This window comes from Caloenas nicobarica, chromosome 9 (genome assembly GCF_036013445.1).
Source record: "Caloenas nicobarica isolate bCalNic1 chromosome 9, bCalNic1.hap1, whole genome shotgun sequence".
NCBI classification, from domain to species: Eukaryota; Metazoa; Chordata; class Aves; order Columbiformes; family Columbidae; genus Caloenas; species Caloenas nicobarica.
This window is the reverse complement of record NC_088253.1, coordinates 23,615,636-23,639,474: the sequence shown is the minus strand read 5'-3', so window position 1 is coordinate 23,639,474 and position 23,839 is coordinate 23,615,636. Positions and strand designations below refer to the sequence as shown.

Below are 23,839 nucleotides of genomic sequence, written 5' to 3'. Positions count from 1 at the left end.
CCGTAAATCTCAAACAATGATATTCTACCAGACTCACTGAAGAACTTATCTGAAGAAAAGCAATATTATTTCTAGAAATGCACGGGAAGAAGAAAAGGTTTATTCGGGTTTTGAGGAGGCTTGGGGGGGTGGGGGTTGAGCGTTTTTGTTTGTTTGTTTTTTCTTTGAAAACAGAGTTGGAGTATTTTTTCATAACAACAACAATAATAATAATACAGAAGTACCTGATGGAATAATTCCATGTCTATTTCAGCTTCTGCCTTCCAAGAATTCTCATCTAAATGAAAGTTAAAAAGCATAATTTATTGTACATCCATATAAAGCAATTTATTTTAGTGCCTTTGATTCTGCTTCTTGGTTTGCTCTCTACAACTAAACGTTATCAACCCCCATAAACCCAAACACGTGCTCTTCAGCACCCCCAGCCGTTGCTGCTTTCACACTAACCAGAAACGTTCTCTTGGAAAATCACTTTTGTTCCCTTTAGAAAGTTCTTGCCAATCAGAAAAACCTCCTCTTCGCCCTTCACAGAACAACTGTGCAGACTTTTCTTTAGGATCTCTGGAACTCCCGCGGGTTGAGCTGCAATTGAAAAAACACACAGCTTGAAATCAAGACAATACCAACATCCAAAACAAAAAGCTTTTCCTTACAGGATTATAGAGGAAGGAACAAAATAATTCCTGAGCTTCTTCCTTTACTATATCATGCATGACAAAACTTTTCAGAAGATAACCGTTCCGAGTATTTCCTCGCTAAATGTAATGACCTCATAAAAATCACACTTAGGTAAACGATCCACTAATAATATTTTCCCTTTTCTCCTGTATTTATTAAATCTTCAAAACAAAACTTTCAGTGTTTGAGCTAAAGCTCAAGAAGTGTTCTGAAGAGAATTCAGTTCTGTAATTCCCTGGCATAGAGAGCGATAAACAAATGCATCAGCCCTCAGATACAGCTGAAGCACAAACTTATCCTTAAGCTCATAAAAACGTTTTTGTGAAGCTTATTTTGTTCTGCTATGCAAAAGGGCAGAAGTAGCAATTCTCATATTACCTGTTGGTTTTTTTCTCAGATTTTTTTCCCCTGCCGTAGCTGGCACAAGAGCTGGAGGGTGTCCCTCCGTGCAGGGCTGGGGCTGGACCCGCATTAAGGTCCCTCCCAAAATCCTGTGATTCCTGGACTTTCAGAGCTCTGCACTTCAGATGATACAACTCCTGCAAGAGCCGCGTCTCTGCAGTTGGGATCGCAGCACTTTATACCCCAGAAACTGGCCGAGAGAACACGGCTTACAGGTCACAGCCCTGGAAACCTCCACCTCTCAGGGATGATTTATATAACACATTACAAACTGTCTCTGCTGCAAACTATTTCTGTGCTGCTTAAAGCATTAATCAAATAAGCCCACGTGCACTAAATGAAAATGAGCGCCAAAGACAATTTAAATACAGACATACATTTTAAAATAATGTATTTTGACTATGTCACATGTAATATGTTATTAAATCATTCTAGTTTTTAATAATATTTTCTCAACCATCTTTTCTGTTCAACACAAAATCCCAGTGGCATAAGCCTGTACTTGTGCTTTGCACGTGCATGGCCCATTTTTAGTGTTTAATAACAGTATTCTCTGGCCTTACACAGAAGAACACACACACTGTAACACTCCAAATTATTTCATGACCTTTCTGAAAGGATTTTTCTACAACTGTTGCAGCGGGTTCCTCGGCAACCATTACGCAACACTAAATACGCTCAAGGCACATGAACTTCTGAAAAGAGCAACTGGATTTAGGTTTGCTAACAAGTTAGCAAAGCCTGTTTAAAATGTAGACCTTAAATAAAGAGCCCACATCTACTTAATGTTTCCTATGGTTTCAGGAACATTACTGAAACTTTTGACAGCAATATTAGTTGTAAAACATTAACAGGCTCTGATGAGTAAAACGAACCTTATTATGAGAAGGTGCAATACACATCTGTAGTAAGACCCATGTAGCAAACAAAGCAGATGTAATGTGCTGGAGGAGATGATTTATATAAAAGAATAACAGAAACAACAACGTTTTATGCCATATTGATCAGCCAGTATTTATGTACCAGCACTACTCGGCTGGTTGAGGTTTTACTGCGATCACCGTAACTTGGGAGTAAGTTACGGCAGCAGAAACACAAAATCTGGAACAGCAAACCTGGGAAGAGCCTCAAGAACTTTATTTAGGGAAGGATAACTTTTTTTTCTTTCCTTCTTCCTCTTCTTCTAATGTCCTTTAGCATGTCATCACTCAGATATTCTGCTTTTTACTCATCGCCCATATCTCAAAGCATAGCTACTAATGTTACAGGTATCAAAGGATCTATTTGACAAACAGGAATTAAGACCACAAGGGACCCTCATAAACCAACCATGGAACGGCCTTACCAACAATCGAAGCAGGAAATGCACCAAAAATACCTTTTTTAGCTAAACGGCCTGTTTTAAAATTGACCTCTCCAATAGCAAGTTCTGAATTCAAGAAAACACCAAATAATTTACATTCCCATTTCTGCTGTGATTTAAATAATTTTATCTTTAACCAGTAAGTTAATGATACAAACCAAACATATACAGAAATAGGTTTTGGAGATTTTACAGAAAATGTTTATCTCTTAAATCAGAAAATTAACATCAGATACTAAAATGCGATACTGACTGGAATGGACTACAGAGACAACCATATTTCTAGCAAACGTACTTATGTATTTTCCAACAACATAAACGGAGAAGTCTGAGAACTCTGCCAGTTTGAAAAACACAGGGAAAAGAAGGATTTAGCAAAAAGTGGCAGGAGAAGGAAAAAAGCTGGGAACACCTGGAGCTGACCTTTGTGGCAGAGCACCCAAGCACCAAATTACGGCCTGAAGCATCGCGCACGGCAGAGGGGAAGGGGAAGGGGAAGGGGAAGGGGAAGGGGAAGGGGAAGGGGAAGGGGAAGGGGAAGGGGAAGGGGAAGGGGAAGGGAGAGCCCTGTGCTGGCAGCACCACCTCCCTGGTTACCAGCGTTTGGGGATCCCGCGGGGCTCCTGCTCCCCGCAGGCCGTGCCCAGGGACGCTGGCAGAGCAGAGCCCTGGCAGGCGGGACAGGCTCCACGGCACGCCTGCTGAGCCGCCCGGCGCCCGCAGCGCTGAGGCCACGCGGGGATCTGATGGGGAAGCTCACATGGTTCTAATTATCTCCTCTTCCAATCTGTTCTTTCTTTGGCAACAAAGCTGCGCTTTCTGATGAGTTGAATAGCAGCCCTGACACAATAGGTATTGACAGTGTTTAGAAAAAAGAAAACACCAAAACCAGGAAGTTTTTATACAATGTAAAGAGCACAACACAAGCACCCAGGAGCTTGCATAATCACACCACGTTCCATGCATGGAGAAAAAGCTTTCCTATCGTCCTGTTCATTGGGAAGTAGCAATAGTTCCACCAACAGCTGTCTGAAACACACTTCCCCATCTCTTCCCTTTGAGAGACGAGCACAATTCCCCAGAGCTGGCCACGGGCAGCCCCGACGTGCTGCAGCCTCCTCCGACCGCCCCAGCCCTGCTGCTCGGTCCGACCAGCCAGCGCGGCCAGCTGCGCCCAGTGCTAAATAGAGCATCTTAATAACTAGCTATAAAAAGTTTCATTCTTGCACTGAACCAGAACAGATTCAGCCTCTGGCCCAACAAACTCCCACAAATGTGAAGAGCCGCGCTCACTAACTTCTGAGAAGCCCTTGCTGTCACTGAGAGCTGGCACATGTACGTGACAATACAGAACAGATGAAAACCTCTATCAGGAAAGTCATACAGTGAGTTCAAAGGAATCATGACAAAAATTCTGACCTTTTAAGAGGCAAAAAATCATTTAATAAAAGTTATAATTACTTTTAAATATTGGTCAGTCATTTAACACCCCACCCCAAATAAAAATCAATCCATGTGATCTTAGCCATAGCAATTCTGAAATAATCACAGATTAACATTGGGTTTGTTTTTTTTCCTCAGGCATTTTTAGGCAATCACACTAAAATCCAGAGTCCTCTAACAGCAACTTTTAATTTTGATACTTACTGCACAAGATTGGGGAAGAAGGTGTCTGAAGAGTCAAAGTTGAACCATCTTTGCGGGTGATGTTAACACGAAACACCAGCCTAGCACGGGTGCTTTTTTTCTTGGAACCAGCAATCCCTATCCTAGCTTCAACGTCTGCATTTCTCAGCTTCAGTATTCCCACACAATCAACCCTAACAACACAAAATAATTGAGAGTTTAAGAATTCAGTATCTTTAATAATCTTACGACTACTTACACATGCCACAAAGTAAAAAACTCTTGAAGCAATTACTGAATATTAGGGGCTTTTTAAATTTACATGAAGTCTCTATATGACCTTTCTCATTATATAGCTTTGTTTTCAATTCATCCCTACATAATTTGGATGATGAATCATGGGAGGAAGGAATATGAAAGCAGTATGAATAAAACAGAAAATCCAATGTAACCAAGTAATTCTGGTAAGCATGCAATTTATAATAATGGATCTTCATTCTTCCATTCCTGGGGCTAGATCTGGGTTTGTAGGATTATTACTACAAAATATTCCGTGTTCACTTAAAGCAGCAGTAGAAGAAAACTTACTGTAGTCCCGTTATTTTGTATGCTGAGTGGGACGTGGGAGTGACAGACCCGTCACCCCGTAACCGGTCCCAGGCTGAGCCCGATGTGGCGCTGACGCGCAGAAACACATGCTGGATGCAAAACGGGTTCAAGCAAAAAGCAAACAAAGAAAACAACCTCAAACACAGCCTGATGTATTAGGGAGAACGTTGTTGTTTTACCAGGATCTCAAGCCCTACATCCAAAAAGTACAGGGAGCATCTGAGGCCTAACTTGGGATGTTCAGTTCAAAAAGAACATGAAATTAGCGTAACAAAGTTAATTTATAGGGTTAGGGAAAGACCAGATGAAGCATCAAGTATAATAAACACAACCTGAGAATGCAATTTTAAAGTTTTTCTTATATGTGTAGCTTCACTAAATTCCTGGTGTGTGCCAAGATGTTCCAGACTTTTAACTGCTAAAATCCAGCTGAAAAAGGAAAATCAGTTTCTGAAAACAAGCGAATAAATGACAATTTCTTAAAAAAAAAGCTACTCACGCAAGTGTCATATTGTTGCTCGGGTCCAGTCCGACCTCAATAACAGTCGTCCCCTCTATATCCACCTCTTTACAGGGAGTGGTGTTTCTCCCAGTGACCCTGCAGGCCTGGTAGAACCCGTGCGGCTTCACCCGACCGGAGTCGTTCCCCACGAACACCTGCAGCACCACCGGCTCGTTGTGACCTTCCAGCTGAAACGCACCGACACACGTTAAATATTCCAACTGGCCAGCAACGCCTCTTAACCAAAACAGAAAACATTTTACGCCGCTGAATTTGAAGTGAATCTGCTCCCAGTGTAGCTGGAAACAATCCTAAGTGAAGAAGGAACAAAAGTTTTTCATCTAGTTTACAAACAAAACGCCAATATTTTTTTATCTTTTGTCATTTGTTCTTCCAGTAAAAGACAATCAACCCTTAAATAAACACTACAGGCTCCCATGTACGAATCACATCAAAGAGCTCAAAAGCCAAGAGAGCACGAATGAACACGGGACTGTGAAAACAGCCAACAAAAGGACTCCGTTTCACGCGGTGGCCCGAAGGAGAGGGCAGGAAACAGGACTCTGCCATCCTGCCGTTGAATCTGTCACACGGAAAGCTGAACGAACAGTCTTTGTCACATCACCAAAGCGTCCTTGGCCAGAAACAGCCTCACTACAGCAAACCAGTGCTCGTTTTCTTCCCGGTGCTCTTGTCAGAGGAAGATACGAAAGGTGTGTAAGAGGATTTCCCATCATCTGGATGGTAACTGCTCCAGCTGGGCAACACCATCAGCAAGAAAACGCAAAAATCTGCTACCGACGGCTGAACACCCACTGACACCTCGCAGGCATGATCATCTTTCTTTTGCCAGACAAGTCACTTCACTAAGGTCTGATTATACAATTTTAATGTTGCATATTGACTGTAGACTCTCTAGTTCTAAGTCATCAAGTAATGTGGTTTTCTCTGAAGGGCCACAGAACCTGCTCCTCCTCAGTGTGCTTAAGGGGGAGCGTCTGCACGGCTGCCCATAAAGACCAGTGAGCGCCAGATCCCTACTGAACTATCAACATTTTTACACTGTTCCTCCTCATCTTTACAACATCCCAAACAAAACAAAAAGCCCTCTTGTACTTTACTTTTTTTTTTCCCCACTAGCTCAGATTTCCTGAAAATCCACTGACTCATTTTGTCTGTCCAGCCCTGGCAGGCTTTTATATGCAGAGTATGAACGAGTTTGCTTCTTGGTGAAACAAGCTGGAGCTTCCAGGAATTCAGTAACATGAGACTCTTCCACACAGAATTTTCACTGATGGGTGCTAAAGGGTAACCGGGAAAGGAATTAAAAGGAAATTCAGATGAACAACGGCCCATTAAAAAATTCACACAAACGAGCACTAAACCACCATAGCAACAGGACTACACAAAGGGATTATTTTCTTATGAAACTTTACTGGATTTTCTACATTACCCAGGAGGACTGAGTGAAGTGTTAGAGATGGTTTTAACACTGTTGAACTGGACTTCAAAGATAAGTATACTTCTATATATCGGCAGCAGTAGTCAGCACAAATTTTAAGGGCTGTATCATAAACATTTCTTTGTGGACCTGGTAAATTAAAGGCATCGAAGTCTACACAGGAAACAGGCTGCGTTTGCTCGGCGTGGTCACAACTGCTCCCCCTGCTCCTCCTCCCTTTGCCGGTTCTACCGATCCACATGTTCTTCCCCCCTGCTAAGCACACTGCTAGCACACCTCGGCTCCACCTTATGACTCTGCCTTAAAGGCAGACACTGGATATGTGGATGCAGATACTACTTTTTTTTTTATAAAGGCGCCTTTTATTTTTTAAATGAAACCTAGTTTTATGTCTTTACCAATAAGGCAAAATGATGACCTACTGTCATCAGCAATCAGTTACAGCGCTTCACCGTCCTAGTTCCGTAAGTTTCAAGTGTCTATTTACACAGTTGGTGTAACTGCAGTTTAACAGGACGTGCATCACAGATCATATATATCTGCCTTGACATAACGCGTCCTTCCTCCTGTAACTTTGCGATGCAAATCGGACTTCTTGTTACCTGCAAGAAGAGTTACAGCACAGTCCCTACAGCAAAGAGACTGCAAAGTCCCTCCGCTTCCCTCTAAAACCAGAGATTCCGGGCCTCTTTGAACGGAACCAGTTCCCATGCTACCGAAGCGCCCCTGGGAAGGGTCCCGTCTCCCCGACACCCACCTTCACGGTGGGGAAGCCCTGCTGCGTGCGGTCCTTCACGGAGCCCCGGCTGCCCTCCGTCAGGTACCGAGCCCGGTGCTGGGTCTCCGGCTGCACCACGATCTTCAGCTCCTTCCCCTCGCTCTTGGTCGGGTACTGACCACACAACATGGGCGTCTTCTTCCCGCCAGCGCCCTTCGGGGTCTCCGATGCTCTGGGAAGCCAAAGCAGACCATGAAAAACATGTTATAAGCAGCTCCCTAGTAAAAACAAACTAAATCACAGAAAAGCTAAAAAAGATAGTGTATATCAACGGACAGAAGGTTTATAGTTGAGAGCAAACTTTGGAGTTCTGTTTCTGAGAAGGAAGGAAACCTGCAGGAGGAAGAGGAACGGTGCTTCCCTGCCTCCTCCATCCAGTGCAAATGAACTGCATTGCAGAGAGTGAACGTAAAGGATGGGAAAAGCAATTAGCGTTAAACTATGCTAACAAAAAGAAGGCTGATAATCTGCTTTTTCATAGTATGTGATACAGCATGATATTATCCGAATATGCTGTTTCGCTTCTGTAACAAATATACGTATGTACACACACACACTGAATGGATTTAAGGTTAAATGATACTTCTTTAAACAGGAAAACAGCCTCATGCCTGTCTCCGCCTGAACTTGCATATCCATGCAAACTCAAACACCAATTTCTGTCAAAGCAGATTGATAATTTTTTTAAAAACCAAATTAGTTACTGCAAAAGCTCTGACATAATTGCACCAGTTTTAAATCTGCGGTGTATGCAAAAAACACTGTTTCTTTCCAGGTGCGTAACTGAAGATGTACTGTAAAGATTTTGTGTTCAGTTCCATAATTAAAACATGAATGAAGAAGCCCTCCAAAGTACAACGTCATGTGGTCAATTCTGTGTTCACTTTAAAGCGCAATGGAAAATAAATCTTGATCTTCTCTGGGGCAGGTTTGTATAATGATCCTGAACTGAAAATGGACTCATTTCCCACTAGCAAACGTAAACATGCCATGGCAAACGGGACAGGCAGAAAAAGCGCTCAATGAATTGATGCAGAAATGTCATCATCTTTTTTACTACCAAAAAGTAGTTTCTAACAGCTAATGACTCTGAAGAAAGCAGTTTAAAATAACAGGTGTGAATTGCTTGAAAAACAAATCCTGTTTCAACGTGCAGTACACAGAAGTAGTTTATCCTGGATTGTTTCTTCTCGGGGAGAAGGCTGAAAGAAATGCCGCCTCTTCCAAATCCTTTCCCGAGAGCTTTGCCACTGCCCTGAAGGCTGGGGTAACCCGTAGTGTTCTCTTCCCGATCCCCAGTTGATTTATACCGACAAGCTTAAAAGGACCTTCCTAAAGCCGCTGGGGTGCGGTGACAGTTCCACGTCACTCCCGCACCGCCTGGCCCAGCTGCTCCCGCACAAGCGCTTCCCTGCCCCGACTCCGCCGCGCCTCGGACCCCTCCAAGCCCTGTTTGTCACGCTCGTATTTCTACAGACCGTCCAAAACCTTTCAAGAGATGTAAGAAAGGGTTCAAATGGACATGGCCGTGCTCTGTATGAATTGCCCTCACGTTTTCCTGCTCGGAGGGTGAACCGCATCACCACGGGCTGCCCAGCGAGGCTCCCGCTCCCCCGGCACGTGTCCCCAAGCAGCCCCGGCTGCCCCACACGCTCGTCTTCAACCCAGTGAGCACACAGAGGCAGGGTCAAGGTAAAAACTAGTACAAAAAACTGCCAGAGCACCATCTTTCTGCCAAGGGGTCCCAATTACTCTGCCGTAGTCTAGTCAAACAGGCCGTTTAAAAAACAAAAATGCTATGTAAAAACATACCTTCTCTTAGGAAAATAAAAGAGACAAAATTCTTCTTCAATGTAGCATATACAAAACCTGCAATACACTAAATTAACCGTAATTAACACCACTACACTCTTCGCTTCTGTATAAGTTAAGCAAAAATGCTAATCAACCTCAAGCTCATTAGATAACCCCTTTTTCTGTTCTTCTTGTCAGGACGTTACTCCAATGGACCAGTGATTAAAAATCATACATTTATGAGCTTTCTGTGACATCTCCTCTTTTCCTCACTCAGGATTCTAAATCGCACAGGTGTAATCTCTTAATGTCCCGCGGGAAGGTGAGGAGGAAGCCTCAGCCACTGCCACCGCGGCACCAGGATCCTGCACCCCGCGCAGGACGGGAGAACCTAAAACCATCGCTGGGATTGCCCAGACCAACCTGGTCATCTCCAGCTCCGTGAATTAATACAGGAGGCTGAGATGTTATTGCATTTGAACGGAAGCATTAGAGAGGCAGCCAAAGCGAAAGTCACTTTTAACACTCAAAACGTGAAGTTTTAGCTGTGCGCCATTAACACTTGGCTGCTCCAACACAACTCCCTTTTTCTGACAGTACTTTACTCTTAAAACCTAAGTTACCTCAATTGCCAACATACTAATATTTTTTACATTGTCATATCTAGGCAAAGAGGTGCTGGCTAACAATTATTTTGAATGTCTTCCCTCTAGAATCCTAAAGTAATCGTTGCTTTCAATCAGATTAGCTGAACTTGAAAAGCAACTGTAAAGTCTTCACCAGAACTGCGCAGTGGTCTTTATTCTCCAATTATGAGGATATTTCGTTTCCACATCCTTTTAATTTAGTTTTTTTATATCACTAATACCCATGCACATACAAACAGTAAAATGTTTCATACACATTTATTAGCTCAATTGTTACCAGACAACGGCTCCTCAAAGCTGGCACTTCTTTTGTAAAACAGCCGTGTAAGTGGCAAAGCCCGTGACTGCGTCCAAAGCGATTCCCCGAGCTGAGCTTTGCCTGGTCCTGGCGTCAGGGCTGCTCCCAGCAAAGGCCCGAGCGACACCAAGCACGTCGGAAACCTGAGACTCTGCCCTAAATCACCACCAATTCATCTGTTTCTAAAGAGGCTTTCACGAATTCTAAGTTTCCACAGGAATATATTCTTTTGCTTCCCAGCTCTGAAGACAACTGACTCCAAGGCTCTTTTGAGGCAAATGCTATTTCCACTTCGCGGCCCAGCCCGGACGCTCTCCTTGCTCTTTTCTGAATGCCGGGAGCAATGAACTCCCTCGGCACAGCTCCACGGCCGGGCAGCCAAAAACCCCAGTCCTACCGTGACCTAGATTTGTAACGCTACATCTCCATATACAGCTGCAAAACAAAGTTCTCTAATACCTTGGCCATTTCTTGTCCCAGAGCTTTTAAATAAAAGGTCAATTCTGTTACATACGAGTTTAGCTGCAGTTCAACCTAGCCTGTGTATGACACATTAGGAAAAAAATTATGATTATCTATCCCTACGTTCAGAGTACTGCTGACAGGAGCGATCCATGTTCACTGGTTAGCCCCTAATATTTGATGGAATGTTATCATTTTGTGATGTTTTAGACTGAGATCACATGTATTGTTCCCGAGTTTACTAAATCTCCCTTCTCTGTCCAGAGGTCCCATTCACAAGTCCCACAGTTCTTCCCCTTCCATAAAGTTTGTGGGGAGAGCTTGATCTTTGTGCTCGCCGAGGCAGCCTCCTAGTTCCAAGGAACTGCTTTACATATGCAAATCTGCTTCTGCACTAATGTTTTATTATCAGCTTCAGCTGGCGCAAAGGAGAGATGCCAGACCAGCGCAGCCAGGCGCGGAGCGGTCGGTGTGAGGATGGAGCAGAAGAGCCCGAGGCGTGAGCGGGTGCAAGGCTGGGGCTCCCAGTACCGCCAGTTTGGCTCCACCGCTGTGGTACCCAGGCCGCACACTCTGGAGAGTTTCTCAGCATCACTTTCTCACAGTGAAATTTTAAGTATGGAACTGCAACGACCCTGGGAATACAGACTCCAGGCTCTTTCCCTTTGGAATATGAGAAGTTCATCATCTTTCCCATCAGCCAAATTTTAATATTCACCATTACTGTGATGAACATTAGAACATACTGCGAGCACAGACATGAAAGTAAAAACAGAAACAAAATATCACCCCTCAAAAAAAAAAAAAAAGCACCAAATCTATCCACTTGACCATCCATACTTAAAAGTATTAAGAAGCCACAAGTTAAAAAAAAAAAAAAATCAAAATGTATCAACACACTAACACACTAGTGTAAACTGATGGACTTTTCCCTCTTTAAGCAACTACTGAAATGCATTTAGTGAACAGTGTGAAGTGGGAGAGATGAGAGGCCACCACCCAGGCGTGCCCACATACAGACACACGCATGCACACAACCCAGAAGCACAGAGAGAAACAGGATTAGAGGTTTATTTCTGAAAAAATCAAATACAGAAGTGAATTAACAAGAAAAAACAAAATTTTGGTTCACCGTATCATCTTAACATTTTATAAAAAAGTAAAGGGTATGTTAATTTAAATGATGAGAAATCTTAACAAGCCATTAACTTCTACTCCCATCACTCTCTCTATTTCATGAATAGAGAAAGAGAGAAACAGAAGCAGGTAAAGTGCACAGACTGAAATCCTCACATAAAAGTCTGCAAAAAGCATTAAGACTTAGGGTGCGTCCAGTCCACTTCTGACTTTTTTTTTTTTTAAATACAATAACGTTTTCACTGCTATTTATAAATGGAATGGTGCAATCTTTTACGAATTTCACTTAAACAAGAATACAGATGAACTCATCAGTGCTGCATCCAATTGTTGCGGGCAAGTTTAGCTTTATCTTCTAAATAAAGATTAACCAGCCTAATGAGAACTGATCGCCGTCTAGGACGCCAAAGGGAACAGCGAAGAAGGGAAGGGATTTATGTGAGAACCTGAGTAGAACACTTGACGGGGAGCGGGGGGAGTTTTATTAGTTTGGTTTTACATATGGTGATAGAACTTTTTTTAAAAAAAAAAAAAAAAAAGCAGATACCAACCCATTTCCTGCTTTAGAGTTGCCTTTGCTGTCCGTGCTGAGCTGAGAAAGGACATAGTGAGGCGCTTTGGCACTGTCGGCATCAAATATATCCATGTTGGACTCTTCGCAATCTCGGCGTTTGATCCCTGGCCTCTGCTTTGGGTTTCGTTTGCGCGATTTACGTGGCACCTCAGTGTTATCATTGTAGGAACTGGTGCTCATGTTACTGAAGTTGGAGGGTGAATCCTCCATCCACATACTGCAGCTCTGCTCGGACTCCAGCGCACAGCCCTCATCCTGGCAGGACATCCGACTGTTGTCCAGCAGGTCCTCGGGTGGCGGCGAGATGTACAGGACTGTGTGTCTCTTCGGCGCGGGCGGCGGGGCCGTGTGACTGGTGAACTGCGGGTCACTTACCCCTCGGGTACTTACCCCCACGGCTGAGGAGCAGCTCTCCACTTGCATAGCCTTGCTGTCGGTGACTGAGGTAGAGCAAACGGCGGCGCTGGAAGAGGCGGGAAAGGAGCTGCAAGCACCGCCCATGGAGGAAGAGGAAGGAGCTGAAGAAGCATCTGCGGTGTATAATTCACAAGTAAATACAAGATACATGGTTCTGCGTGTGCTGGCTATAGCAGTCCCATTGAAATAAAGTGATTTAGGAACCGATTGCTTTCCCCCAGCAAATATTTGGAATTTGGTAACGTTTTAGAATGTTAATGCTTAAAGCAATACGGCCTAACCGCTACGGTAATTTGGCCATGGCCAAACAAGACTTAGTACGATCCACTGTCATCAACTTGTTTAAAACTTAATGTTAATTCATACAAACGGCTGCAAGTAAACAGAGCTTTCATTGCCTCAGCTGGACTAGTTATTGTGTAGAAGCCATTCCATCTAAAATAATGGAAGCCCCAATGCAAAATGCTTATAATCCACATTCAATGCCAATTAAACCATTTATTGTTGGAAATTTTTATTTTTGAAAAAGACGGGACTGTGCTTAGCCACAAAATATTAAAATAAGTTTCTAACCTATGAAGCAGAGAACTACAGGTCATTTTTAATGCAGACACTCCCTGCTTCAGAGGCAAATCCTGGAATAAAAATATGAGAAAATAAATGAGAAAAAGAGCTGCTGAATATTCCATCATAAATGAGAAATAAAATATAAAATCAACTGAGTTGGTAGGCAAAATGGAACTGGTATCAGTCACTATGACATAGCTGTTGATTTTGAAGGTATTGGTGACGCGCTGATATAAGCCGATGTTAAATTTCTGTGGTTTGACTCTTTCAGTCACCGAGCCAGAGTTCGCTCAGACTTTATTACCGAGTTCCTTACACAGAGACAGCTCGGGACAGAGCTCTGAGCAGCCCTGTCGAGCAGAACATTGAAACAGTGCGATCCTCCGGAGGTCGTGAGATCCACCTCTCTTAGAAAGATGAAAGGACAGCTGAATGACTGAAACAAAACCCTGCGCGTTTCTGGAGAACAACATCGTGATTTCCATTGAATAATTTTAATGGACAGATCAGCCAAAAATATGGGCTAAAACATTTGAGAGGAAATCGGTACAAACACAGGTTTTTATTTATTCATTTAAATCAGCTGTAGCTCACTGAGGAATAACTAACTGCATTTTTTATTCAGATTTACACTTCCTAGGGGGAAGATGCTATTTTCTGCATTTCTGCACTGCTGACGACACCTTATGCAATAAACCAGAACCACAGAAATAATCTCATTTTGGAAACAAATCGTACATAATATATACACATAATTATCCAATAAGTTTGTTCAGCTGGTTACTGGTGTCCTAGAGGTAACACCTGTTATTGAGAGGAATGTGATGTTTTCCTTCTTGTTGTTTAGGATTTTTTAAAAAATCCAAAATAATATATTAATCTCTCCAGTCTAAGAGGTTTACAGACGGTCACAGTATTTATCCAGTTTAAGCTATTTAAAACTAACAGAATAAAGTATATTCAGCCATGACGTATTTATTGAACTAAGAGCCAAACCCAGCCAACCTCCCTAGAAACCAACCTGCTCGTGAGTACCGGGGGGAGCAATGACCCATGAAAAAGAGTTTTTAAACTATTATTGTTTCTTGCAGCTCGTCTGCGCTAAATGAATTTAAAAGTAAACCTACGCTACTTCAGATTGTAAAATTTAGTGGTCATTCCAGTTTCTCAATAAACTATTCTGCTTTTATCTTCATAGGAAGCCTCTTCCCGAACCTCCCAGTGAACAAGGAGCACAAGAATGATACCAGTTCCATTTTCCAGTTCCTTCGGCAAATACAGTGGCTGAAATTGAAGAATTCAGTCGCTTCGAACTGCATTCCAATTTAAAGGCAAATTTATCCTTTCTATATCATGCATTAATGCAATGCTTTTTTCAAAAACAGTTATAGGATTGGCAAGAACTATTCAATCTAGATATTAATTTCAGTGACAATATTTAGGAGCTGATTTGCAGCCACTTTGAGTTGAGGAAGACTTGCTATTTGGGATCTCCACTTTGTTTTGTTAAAATAGAATTAGTCTCCATTCACCGTTTGTACACGCCATCAGAAACCTGCAGCATGCAGATGGTGTATACGCTGCACGCGAGTGTTTGCAGAGGGAATACGTGGAGCACACAGCACAAACACCGTACAACTGCCTTACTGAACAGCTGTATTTTCCCTATTTTACATCGATTCTGCTTTTAATTGGTGAAACAGTGTGCGCACGTCTCATGTCTGCCAGCCCGTGACAAAGGCTTTGACAATTAAATGATCCTGTTCATAGAACCAGGCAGCAGGGCTCCGGAACTGGAAGACTTTCTCCACTACGTTAATATCAAAGATTTATCTTTTCACAGCAAATACTGGGAATGTTTTAGAAAGGTCTTTTAAAAGACCTGTAAGAAAAACGTGAAGTGCCAATTCCTGCAGAGGCGTGCACAGAACAGGGGCGGCAAACACCGCCCAGACCCTGCCCAGCAAAGGGTTCAGTGCACACCCTGCCCACAAATACAACCATCGGACTTTGCCCTGACCTTCCTAGGGGAAAAAATAAATCTATCGCTAAACAGAATACTTTTTGGTATAAAGCTGAAAGAGCTGCTAATGGTATCATTACTTTAGGGTGCAGCATTTTGCAATATTTAAGTTACTTTCATTATTACTATCCAAAAATTTCCCCTCCAGGTTTTTTCCTTGAAGTTAAAAGCATGTGTGTGTATGTGTTCCTCCTTTATGCATTTAAAAAGGAAAGAAACACTGTCCCTTATAAATTGGTTATAATCTCCTCCATTTATCAGAAACCCCAAAGGAGATCTCTGAGTTCAGTATGTTGTATTTTAGGGGAGGAAAAAAAAAAAGTTTAGAATAAAGTTTTCAGTATTTCAAATGTGCCCAGTATTGCTGTAAGAGGTGAGAGCATTTTGAATTCCTTGGGTTTGAGGAATGAAATTTCCCCCCATGCAGCCAGTAAAGCCAGTGCAAGCAGGGCTGGGCTGTCACCGTGCGAGGGGACACGGCCACACGCGTTCCCAGCTTTAGCATTGCTCTTGTTTGAGGCGACTTTCTTCAGACGCATGGGAATGGGAATTGTTACAGGTGGCTCTTTCACTTGCAATTTAACAGTGCTTGCAATGACAAATATATAGTTTAAATGAGCACGGACATTTTGAAATATAAGACTGAATATATTTTAGCACAGTCTCAAAACAAAAATCGCTTTCAGAGCAACGCCACTGACCAGAAGCCAAGTGCATGTTACGGCAAGTGTGTGGCCCCAGGATTACACATGAAACGGGCACCAGCATCACAAGGTGGCTTTTCCTTTTTCTTAGTAAAATAATGGGAGAGAAAAGAAAACTACTTCCGCATTAGAGCAACTTTGATCGTTGTTGAAACTAAGCCTCCTGAATCTATTCGTTGCCATCACTGTAACAGGTAAGGTGGCTGAAATAAGTAATTCAGAATTTGTTGCCTGTCTTGCGAGCTTTTTCTTTCCAAGAGAGGCAGAAGGACGTCAGCCAGATCAGCATATGGAAGCGCTGGTTCTGGTTTGGACATCATAATTTACACCTCAATAACAAACAATTCTGTGATGTGTAAATGAAAGAGAAAATAAAGAACGAACAAACTAAGTGGTTAGTGCTGGAGTTCAGAATGCAAGTAAAGATAACCAATTACTCCGCACCACTCCCAGGAAAACTAAATTTCAAAGAATTTCCAGTTGTTCGTGACACCAGTCATTTGTACTTTCGCTTCCCAGAAATTCTAAAAAGGTGCCTCCCGCTCCCACACATCTCCCTCACTTTCGGGGAGTGAATGGAATTACATTCACAATCGAGAGACTGAATAATTCCGGTTCTTTCTGAAGACAAAAAGCAGCCAAAGGCAGCAGCGGCAGACGGACACGACGCGCCTGCGGCACAAACGCATGCGGCTGAAAATCACAGGCCATGGAACGGCAGAGCCCGGGGAACACGCAGCAAAGAGCATCCCCGGGAGCAAGTCAGTGCAGTCTTTTGCTTTTCAGAAACATAAAGCATTGCACAAAGAAAATGTATTACCTCCTGAGTTAGCAACTAAGGCAATGACATATATGTCTATATCCTATTATCTTGTGAAGTCAAACAGGCATTCAGCCTCTACAAAAAGGTCTGAAAGGCAGGAGAAAAAAGAAAAAATCACTACTTGGCATTGAGGGAGTCTCGTCTTTAGATAACACTTACGTGGAGCCAATCCCGAACTCCTTGTTCATTCATGGTCTTGATAAGACTTTTGTATTTTCATTGGCTTATTTGAACCTCTGGACACAGAACAATTTCAGAACAAAACCAGAAGGATACATGTGCAAAATTTCCATCACTGACCCTTGTATTGCCAAAGGTTTTAAAGGTAAAACCCAGAACTTACAAAGTGGCTGCAAACCTGCTTTCAACATCTCACATGCCAAACTTGGGGTTCTACTTTTCTTCGTCTTGTATTACTGATGTAATGTCAAAAACTTTTCCAAAAAGTTTAGTTTCAGATCAGTATCAATCCACTATTTAGAAATAAAACAAAAAATAACAAAAAAAAAAAAGAAAGAAAGAAAAGAGACTTATGAAGAAGTCTGAAAACAAGACCGACCTATACCCTGGGTGAGATTGGATGGGTTAAGTGTCTCTGGCACTATTTGTCTTCACTATTGACAGACACTGTCACACAACCCACCACTCGATGCCTGTCTCTGAATGGCGAAGCTAGAATGCAAGTTAAGTGTATTAATAGAGAAAAAAACTAGCATCCCAGCAAATATAATAAAGCAATCCAGTTCACCAGTTATTAAAAACACTCAGATTCAAGATAGGTAGGTTAATTTAATTTTCATTAAGCCCAACAGTGTAAATTCCCCTTACATTCACATGCTGAACCAAGCAGTGTATTATATTTTGGGTAAATACATCGATCAATCTGGTTTTGTTACAAATGCCATCGTTATTAAACGAGCACTGGAGCTGAGGTACCCGAGCAGAGCTGTGGTTAGTGGCTCGCACCCCAGTCCGTGTATCTCCGAGTGGTATCAGTTGCGCACAAGCAAGTCAGAACTCTAGGACCCCCAGCTGCTCTCTCCAAGCTCTGTCACCAAAAAGAGTGACGGTACCGTCACCTGGCACAACAACTGCACAAACACTCCTCTGTTCTTCACATGTATGGTGGTTCTTTTCTAAGAATTTAAGAACTCTTGGCCTTCACCAAGTCTTCGATGCTGCTACTGCAAGGAGGTGCGCAAATAAAACTGCAATAAGATTGTTCTCTTTCTGCCCTTCGCTGGCTTGTTTTTTTATTATTCATCAGGGAACAGGGAATTCTCTTGTCACAAAGTAATTCTCAAGTCTTTTCAATGTAAGAACGGAAGCCACTTAATGCAAGAATTTGCCTTAAAAATAATCTCTCAGAATGATAAAACAGCGCTTGTGTTCGATTGAGCAGTTCCGGAAAATGTGGTTTACTGACCATATCAGATTCAGGAAGACTGAAAAGAAACTTAATGTAGAAAAAATGTGATGACTAGAGTACATCTATCTGACCCTCTGCAGGTAACTGTAAGGAAGCTCTGCTCCACGTCTGCACTCAACGCACATACAATCCCCCACAACTACAGCGTTCTAACTGCATTTGCAGAGAACATGTTGCCTAAAGAGCTTCTATAAAACAAAACCTTGTCTTTGGCGCTCCCAGAGCTGCCTCCTCCCCAGCAGACAGTGCAGACGACGGATCCTCCCCACCAGCCCAGGCCGTACATTTCCCCATCAGGGCTCCAGAAATCATTCTCAAACGTGTCCACGTATCTGGCAGTGCTAAATTAATGGTTGGACTCCATGATCCTAAAGGTCTTTTCCAACCAAAGCGACTCTCTGACTGCGAGTGCTGACCCAGCGCGGCCAGGGCACCGCGCTGCAATACGCACCAGGAAGGTGCCGTTTGAAAGAGCAGCAGGACCTGGTCCCAATGACTCTGTAAGAGAGCGGTGCCTGGGACACCGGCAGACAGGAATCCCTGGAAGGCGCCCGCCGAGGACACACAGGAAGGTATTTCCAACTGGAAGGGCGGTGGGAAGGGGAAGGGAAAAGCCTACAAAGAAATTGAAGTCTTTACAGGCACTGGAGAGCAACTACAAAGAAGAATCCTTTTTTTTTTTTTTCCTGATAATTGGATAACAGAATTAGTAGCAGCACTGATATCCCCTTTGAAATCTCTGGTAATTATTTCTGTATCAACAGGAAAAACTGACTAATGACTCCAGGAAGGATGATAAATTGACAAAATATTTTCATTAAAAATAAAAATTAAGAAGCCTGACTCTAGCTACTCAGAAAAAAATAAAACCTCACATCTCCATTTTGAGGCTTTATTAGAATCTTTAGCTTGAGAATAATGAAGCAGCCTTATCCTGGCAGTAGGAATCAGCACCCAGTCTCTACCCCACAGATAATGCAAGGATTTATATCCACTTCTCTACAGCAGCAAGTGAGAAGCAAAGCCTTACTTTCATAATTAAAATGACCAAAAATGCTTAGGCAAGTATTTCAGTAACAAGTCTGATCAAAAAAGCCAATTATGCCTGTTTGGGACAAGTAGTTTATCCCTTTAATTAAGCGGAGCACAAAAGTGACATGACCACAAAAAGGTGAAGCTTCACTGTTTACCAAATATTTTCCCAGGATACAATCAGAGATGTTTGGGAGCCAGAAAAATTCAATATATCACAGATTAATTATATCCAAATCTGAAGAATGTGAAAAAGAGATCAGTAAATACATTTCAGTGGCATCAAATCTGTTCCCCCTTTGGTTACGGCAAGAACAATGCTCTTTTTGTGGAGAATTCAGTTTGAGATAAGAAACTGCCAGAATGGAAACTATGCAGGAATTACTATCCTGGGGAGCGATATAAAACATTGGTAAAGAGGGAAAAGGGAGAACAGCCCAAGAGCTCATCAAGAGGCTGGATCCGCCACAGCGCGAGGAGCGGACGGGAGCAGAGGAGCAAGTTCTGCAACCGCTTCCTTCCCTGGGGCTCGGACGGTTGGAGCATTCCTGCTACCGGAGATAGAAGATGAAAATGCAACACTTGTTTGAAGTACGTGGTCGAAAATACACCTGACTCAAAAGACAAGAACAAGGTGTTGAGCTACCGACTAGAAAGGCACCTTTGGGAAAGGACTTAAATTAGCAGGTTGAATTTTAAGCATTCAAAGCACTTGTTCAATGTGTCTTGCTCAACACACAAAAAAAGATGTTCAACTTTTAAGAACCGACTAAAAAGAACCAAGCACCCCTCCTTGCAACTGGAGCTTAAAAATATTGTGTCGAAGGCATTATTGAAGCTTCAGGCACATTTACTTCATATAGGAAAGCTCCAGGCACAGCTTCCAATGACATTTCTCAGCATGACACCCTCCTGCATTTCAAGAGTCTAGAAGATGATTCATATTTAATGTGTTTATGGTACCACAGCAGGCAAAATCCTCCTTTTCCTGTCCCCTGAACAAAGACACTTGTAATTCAAATAGCAAGCACAGAGAACAGTTTCTAGCAGTAAAACCAGATCCTTTTCCTCCCTTCTGCTTTCCAGAAGAATAATGGAGTTAGAAGCTGGAGACAGCAGCTTAGGTTGTGAACATCGCAGCTCAAAATCCTAGAGTTCTATTAAATGATACTTGCCTGTTTGATATTCAGAGAGTGGGTAATACCTCTTTTGTCTGGATTAATGAATATGAGATACACATTTATTAACCAATTAATGAAAATCCAATCAGCAACATTCCATTTTAATACTCTTAAAACTGTTCTGTAAATCACAAAACAAATTTCCAAATGGAAGAACTAGAAGTCTGCCCCTGCAAGGTCATCGCTGCTAAAAACAGCCCATCCTGCTCCTCAAAAAAAACCAGAGAAGTTAACTGCAGCAGTATGTATTTCTCAGCTATAACATGATTTATATGGAGCAAAACCCCACAGCAAAGTGACTGACAGAAAAGCCTCAAGCAAGTTAAATTTCAGCCAGATACGACCTTACTCTGTGTTTCAGGAAGCAGAGCACACACTGTGTTAACTACTACAGGAGTAGTAAAAAGCTCTCATCACGTTGGATCATTCCCTGAAATGTAATCCTCTCATTATCGAGAGTAATTATATCTGGAATTGGCTTCCACATAAGGCGTTGCTAGCAGCGTTTCAAATTAGCCCTTCCTTTTAAAAACAAGAGTAAATGAGATGATCTACGACGTTATGGAGACTGAACTATCATTTCCCTATCACTTCCAAAACAAGTGAGGTTTTAGAGCAACTAAGAGCTGACATAAAAATGTAAAGAGAGAGAGAGACTTACAGAGAACAAGGGCAAGATTTCCGATAAAGGAACACTGGGTTGCCCGAGCCATCTTTCCTCCTCACCCCCTCATCTGGACAGTGTCAGCTCCTTGAAAACGTGCCTGCATTCTGCTACTATGAACTTGAGACATGCAAATGAACAGTCAGTCTCAGGCCTTTAAAAATATAAATGTAGAATATAGCTTTGTTTTCCTGTGTAAGCATACAGACATGCACAAAGCCCAGGCTGACTTTCCTCTTATTTTCCTGTTGAGAAATCAGAGCCCAGCCCAGCCAGACTTCTCCTTACTACACAGGGCAGAGTAACAGGGCTGGAAAACGTGGCAACAACTTTCAAAGACACTGTAGCAATCCTGAAACGGTTAAAGAAAACACAAGACACCCTTTTAACTAGAACCATGGCACAGCTACGGCAAGAACACAGCTGAGACACCTGTGTCCTGTTCTCTGGAGAAAGGGGAGAGGTTTGGGACCAGCGCCCGTCCACACGCGCTGAGCTGAAATGGCTCAGAGGACAAATCCTGATCGGTCACTGCACAGGGGAGTTTGTGGGAGGGGGGACTGTGACTGAAACAATCCGCTGAGATCCACCACAAAGACTGAATTCACCTCTCCTTGTACCCCCACCGACAATTTTTGTAGACATTGATGTTCCTTCCCCTGTTCCTAAGAGTTTGTCCCCAGTTTTAAAGAGAAAAAAAGCCTGGCCTCGGACGTATCAGAAATACCCAACCATCTGTCCACCCATGAGATGTATTTTATATCTATCTATCTGACCTCCCAACAGCAGAGGGAGAAGCAAGGACTGTTCTATTCAGCTTTCTGCTCTGTCTCTACACTTTTGGAACAGTCTACAGACCTGTTTTGCAGGTAAACATTTACCCAAGATGTAGGTATTTTATTTCAAGGATGTGGTGGATAGGCGAAAAAAATAAAACAAATAAAACCAAACAAAACCCCACTAAGATGTTACACTAAAACTATTTGACCCTGTACTATCCACTGGGGCTGAGCCGGCGCGAAGCGCGGGGCAGCGCTCCCTGCACAGGCGGCACCCGCAGCGCTCGCTGCACGGACCCTGCGCACACAGCTCCACTGCTCCGGCCCTGCTGGAGCGGACAGTGACAGAAGCAATGAAAACAAAACTAGCCTGTATTCTGCTTGGGGTTTATTGTCTACCTGGTTCGGGCTTTTTTTTTTTAAACACAATTTTTAACTGTAGTTGCTTGTGTTTTGTAGTTCTGAGCCTGACTTTACCAGCACCCAGAAACCCGGCTGGCTCGTCGCTACACGGGTGGAAGGGCTCGGAAGCCACGGCTCAAGAACCCATTTACGGCGGCACAAGCTGCCAGCCGTGGACAGAAGCTGCCTCTGCCGTGTCTGCCCGCTCGAACCCAGAGCAGTTCCCCAGTCCCAGCACTGGCAAAGCTCGGCTTTGGGCAGCTACCAGCCTAAGCCTGAGTGAACCTACGCCCGCTGACTCGAACAAGTGCTCCTCATTGAAGGAGAAGGTCCTTTCAGTGTTAACAAAAAATCTCAACGCTACTTTTTGAAGCTTTTCACTCAAGAAACTTGTGCTGCAGTTTAACCCAAACACAGCGAACACTCTCTGTTTTTTTAAAAGGAACTGGACTGGCTGTTAGCAGACACTAAATACCTGGAGGTAACAGACATTTAGTTCCATTCAAGTTTTTAAGTCTTTTCTGTTAGATACAGAAGTAATTAGCAGTTCATATCTATCTGTGGATTTAGAGTATAACAGGGTTTGTGGGATTTTTTTTTTGTTCGCTTATTTTTAAGATATGTGCTTCTACAGGATTTGGTTGCTGCTGTCTTTGAACCAAACCAATCATTAAGTAACTCAATTTTAGAAATGCATGCTCAAATTATTTTTTGAATAAAGTGATACAAAAGTATCAAATCCTTTAAATAGAATAAATAAAACCATCAAATTATTTCAATGCCCGAAGTTCCACTGTGCACAGTTAAATCCACAGGCTGTCTCAGAGAGGTCTGGCAAAACATGAATGGTGAGCAGTGCTGGAAAGTTTCTCAGACAAGTCTACAACCACTTTGGTTTCTGATCAGGATTCCTGCACCATGCAAATCTGGGAAACATTCTCACACGAATATTTAATGTGTATGAACTCATAGAAAAAAAAATAACGCAGCTATCGGAATCCTCACCTTAAATATATATGTTTTTCTCAAGCAACAATTTAAGGCCAATTAGGAAAGTAGGACATGAGTTTGTAAGAAATATGGGGATCAAATTATGCAAAAAACCCCTTTATCCAATGAAGAAAGATGCGTCCATAATGTTTTTTTCCTCATTGCACAAACATTTACTAACGTACACAAGTTACTGACAAGAATTCCAGGTGCAAAGCAGCACTAAGGCTAACCTCACAAATCAGAATTTTGGCCTTAAATCCTCTATTTTGTTTATGTTTAATAAAGATCAATGACAGGGCCTCTAACCTAAAGTCTAAAACATGACTGGGAGTAAGATAAAGATAAAACCGTCATGCCTCATTTTTATATGCTGTCAATTAGAAAAATAACTAATTTAAATCCATCAGTTTATAAAAGTGTCATCCTAACATATTTGATATTCTCATGTGTTTGAGAATTGTGTAATACATTCCAATAGAGAGATATGTGTGAG

The 23,839-nt window shown here is 42.6% G+C and overlaps 1 protein-coding gene across 7 annotated transcripts in view; it reads right to left on the bottom strand.

Moving 5' to 3' along the window:
• The window catches only part of NFAT5 (nuclear factor of activated T cells 5), a 58,583-nt gene that overhangs the window by 14,207 nt on the left and 20,537 nt on the right, over nt 1–23,839 (bottom strand). For 2 of the 7 annotated variants that reach the window (XM_065640619.1, XM_065640620.1), the window contains exons 3-8: nt 12,310–12,862; nt 7,400–7,592; nt 5,178–5,368; nt 4,091–4,263; nt 448–582; nt 225–277 (exon numbers count right to left, since the gene is read on the bottom strand). In XM_065640619.1, the coding sequence (XP_065496691.1) occupies nt 225–277; nt 448–582; nt 4,091–4,263; nt 5,178–5,368; nt 7,400–7,592; nt 12,310–12,862 (1,298 nt within the window). Of the gene's footprint in view, nt 1–224; nt 278–447; nt 583–4,090; nt 4,264–5,177; nt 5,369–7,399; nt 7,593–12,309; nt 12,863–13,322; nt 13,385–16,863; nt 16,954–23,839 lie in introns of all 7 variants that reach the window. The other 5 variants (XM_065640621.1, XM_065640623.1, XM_065640622.1 and 2 more) reach the window with 5 other exon arrangements.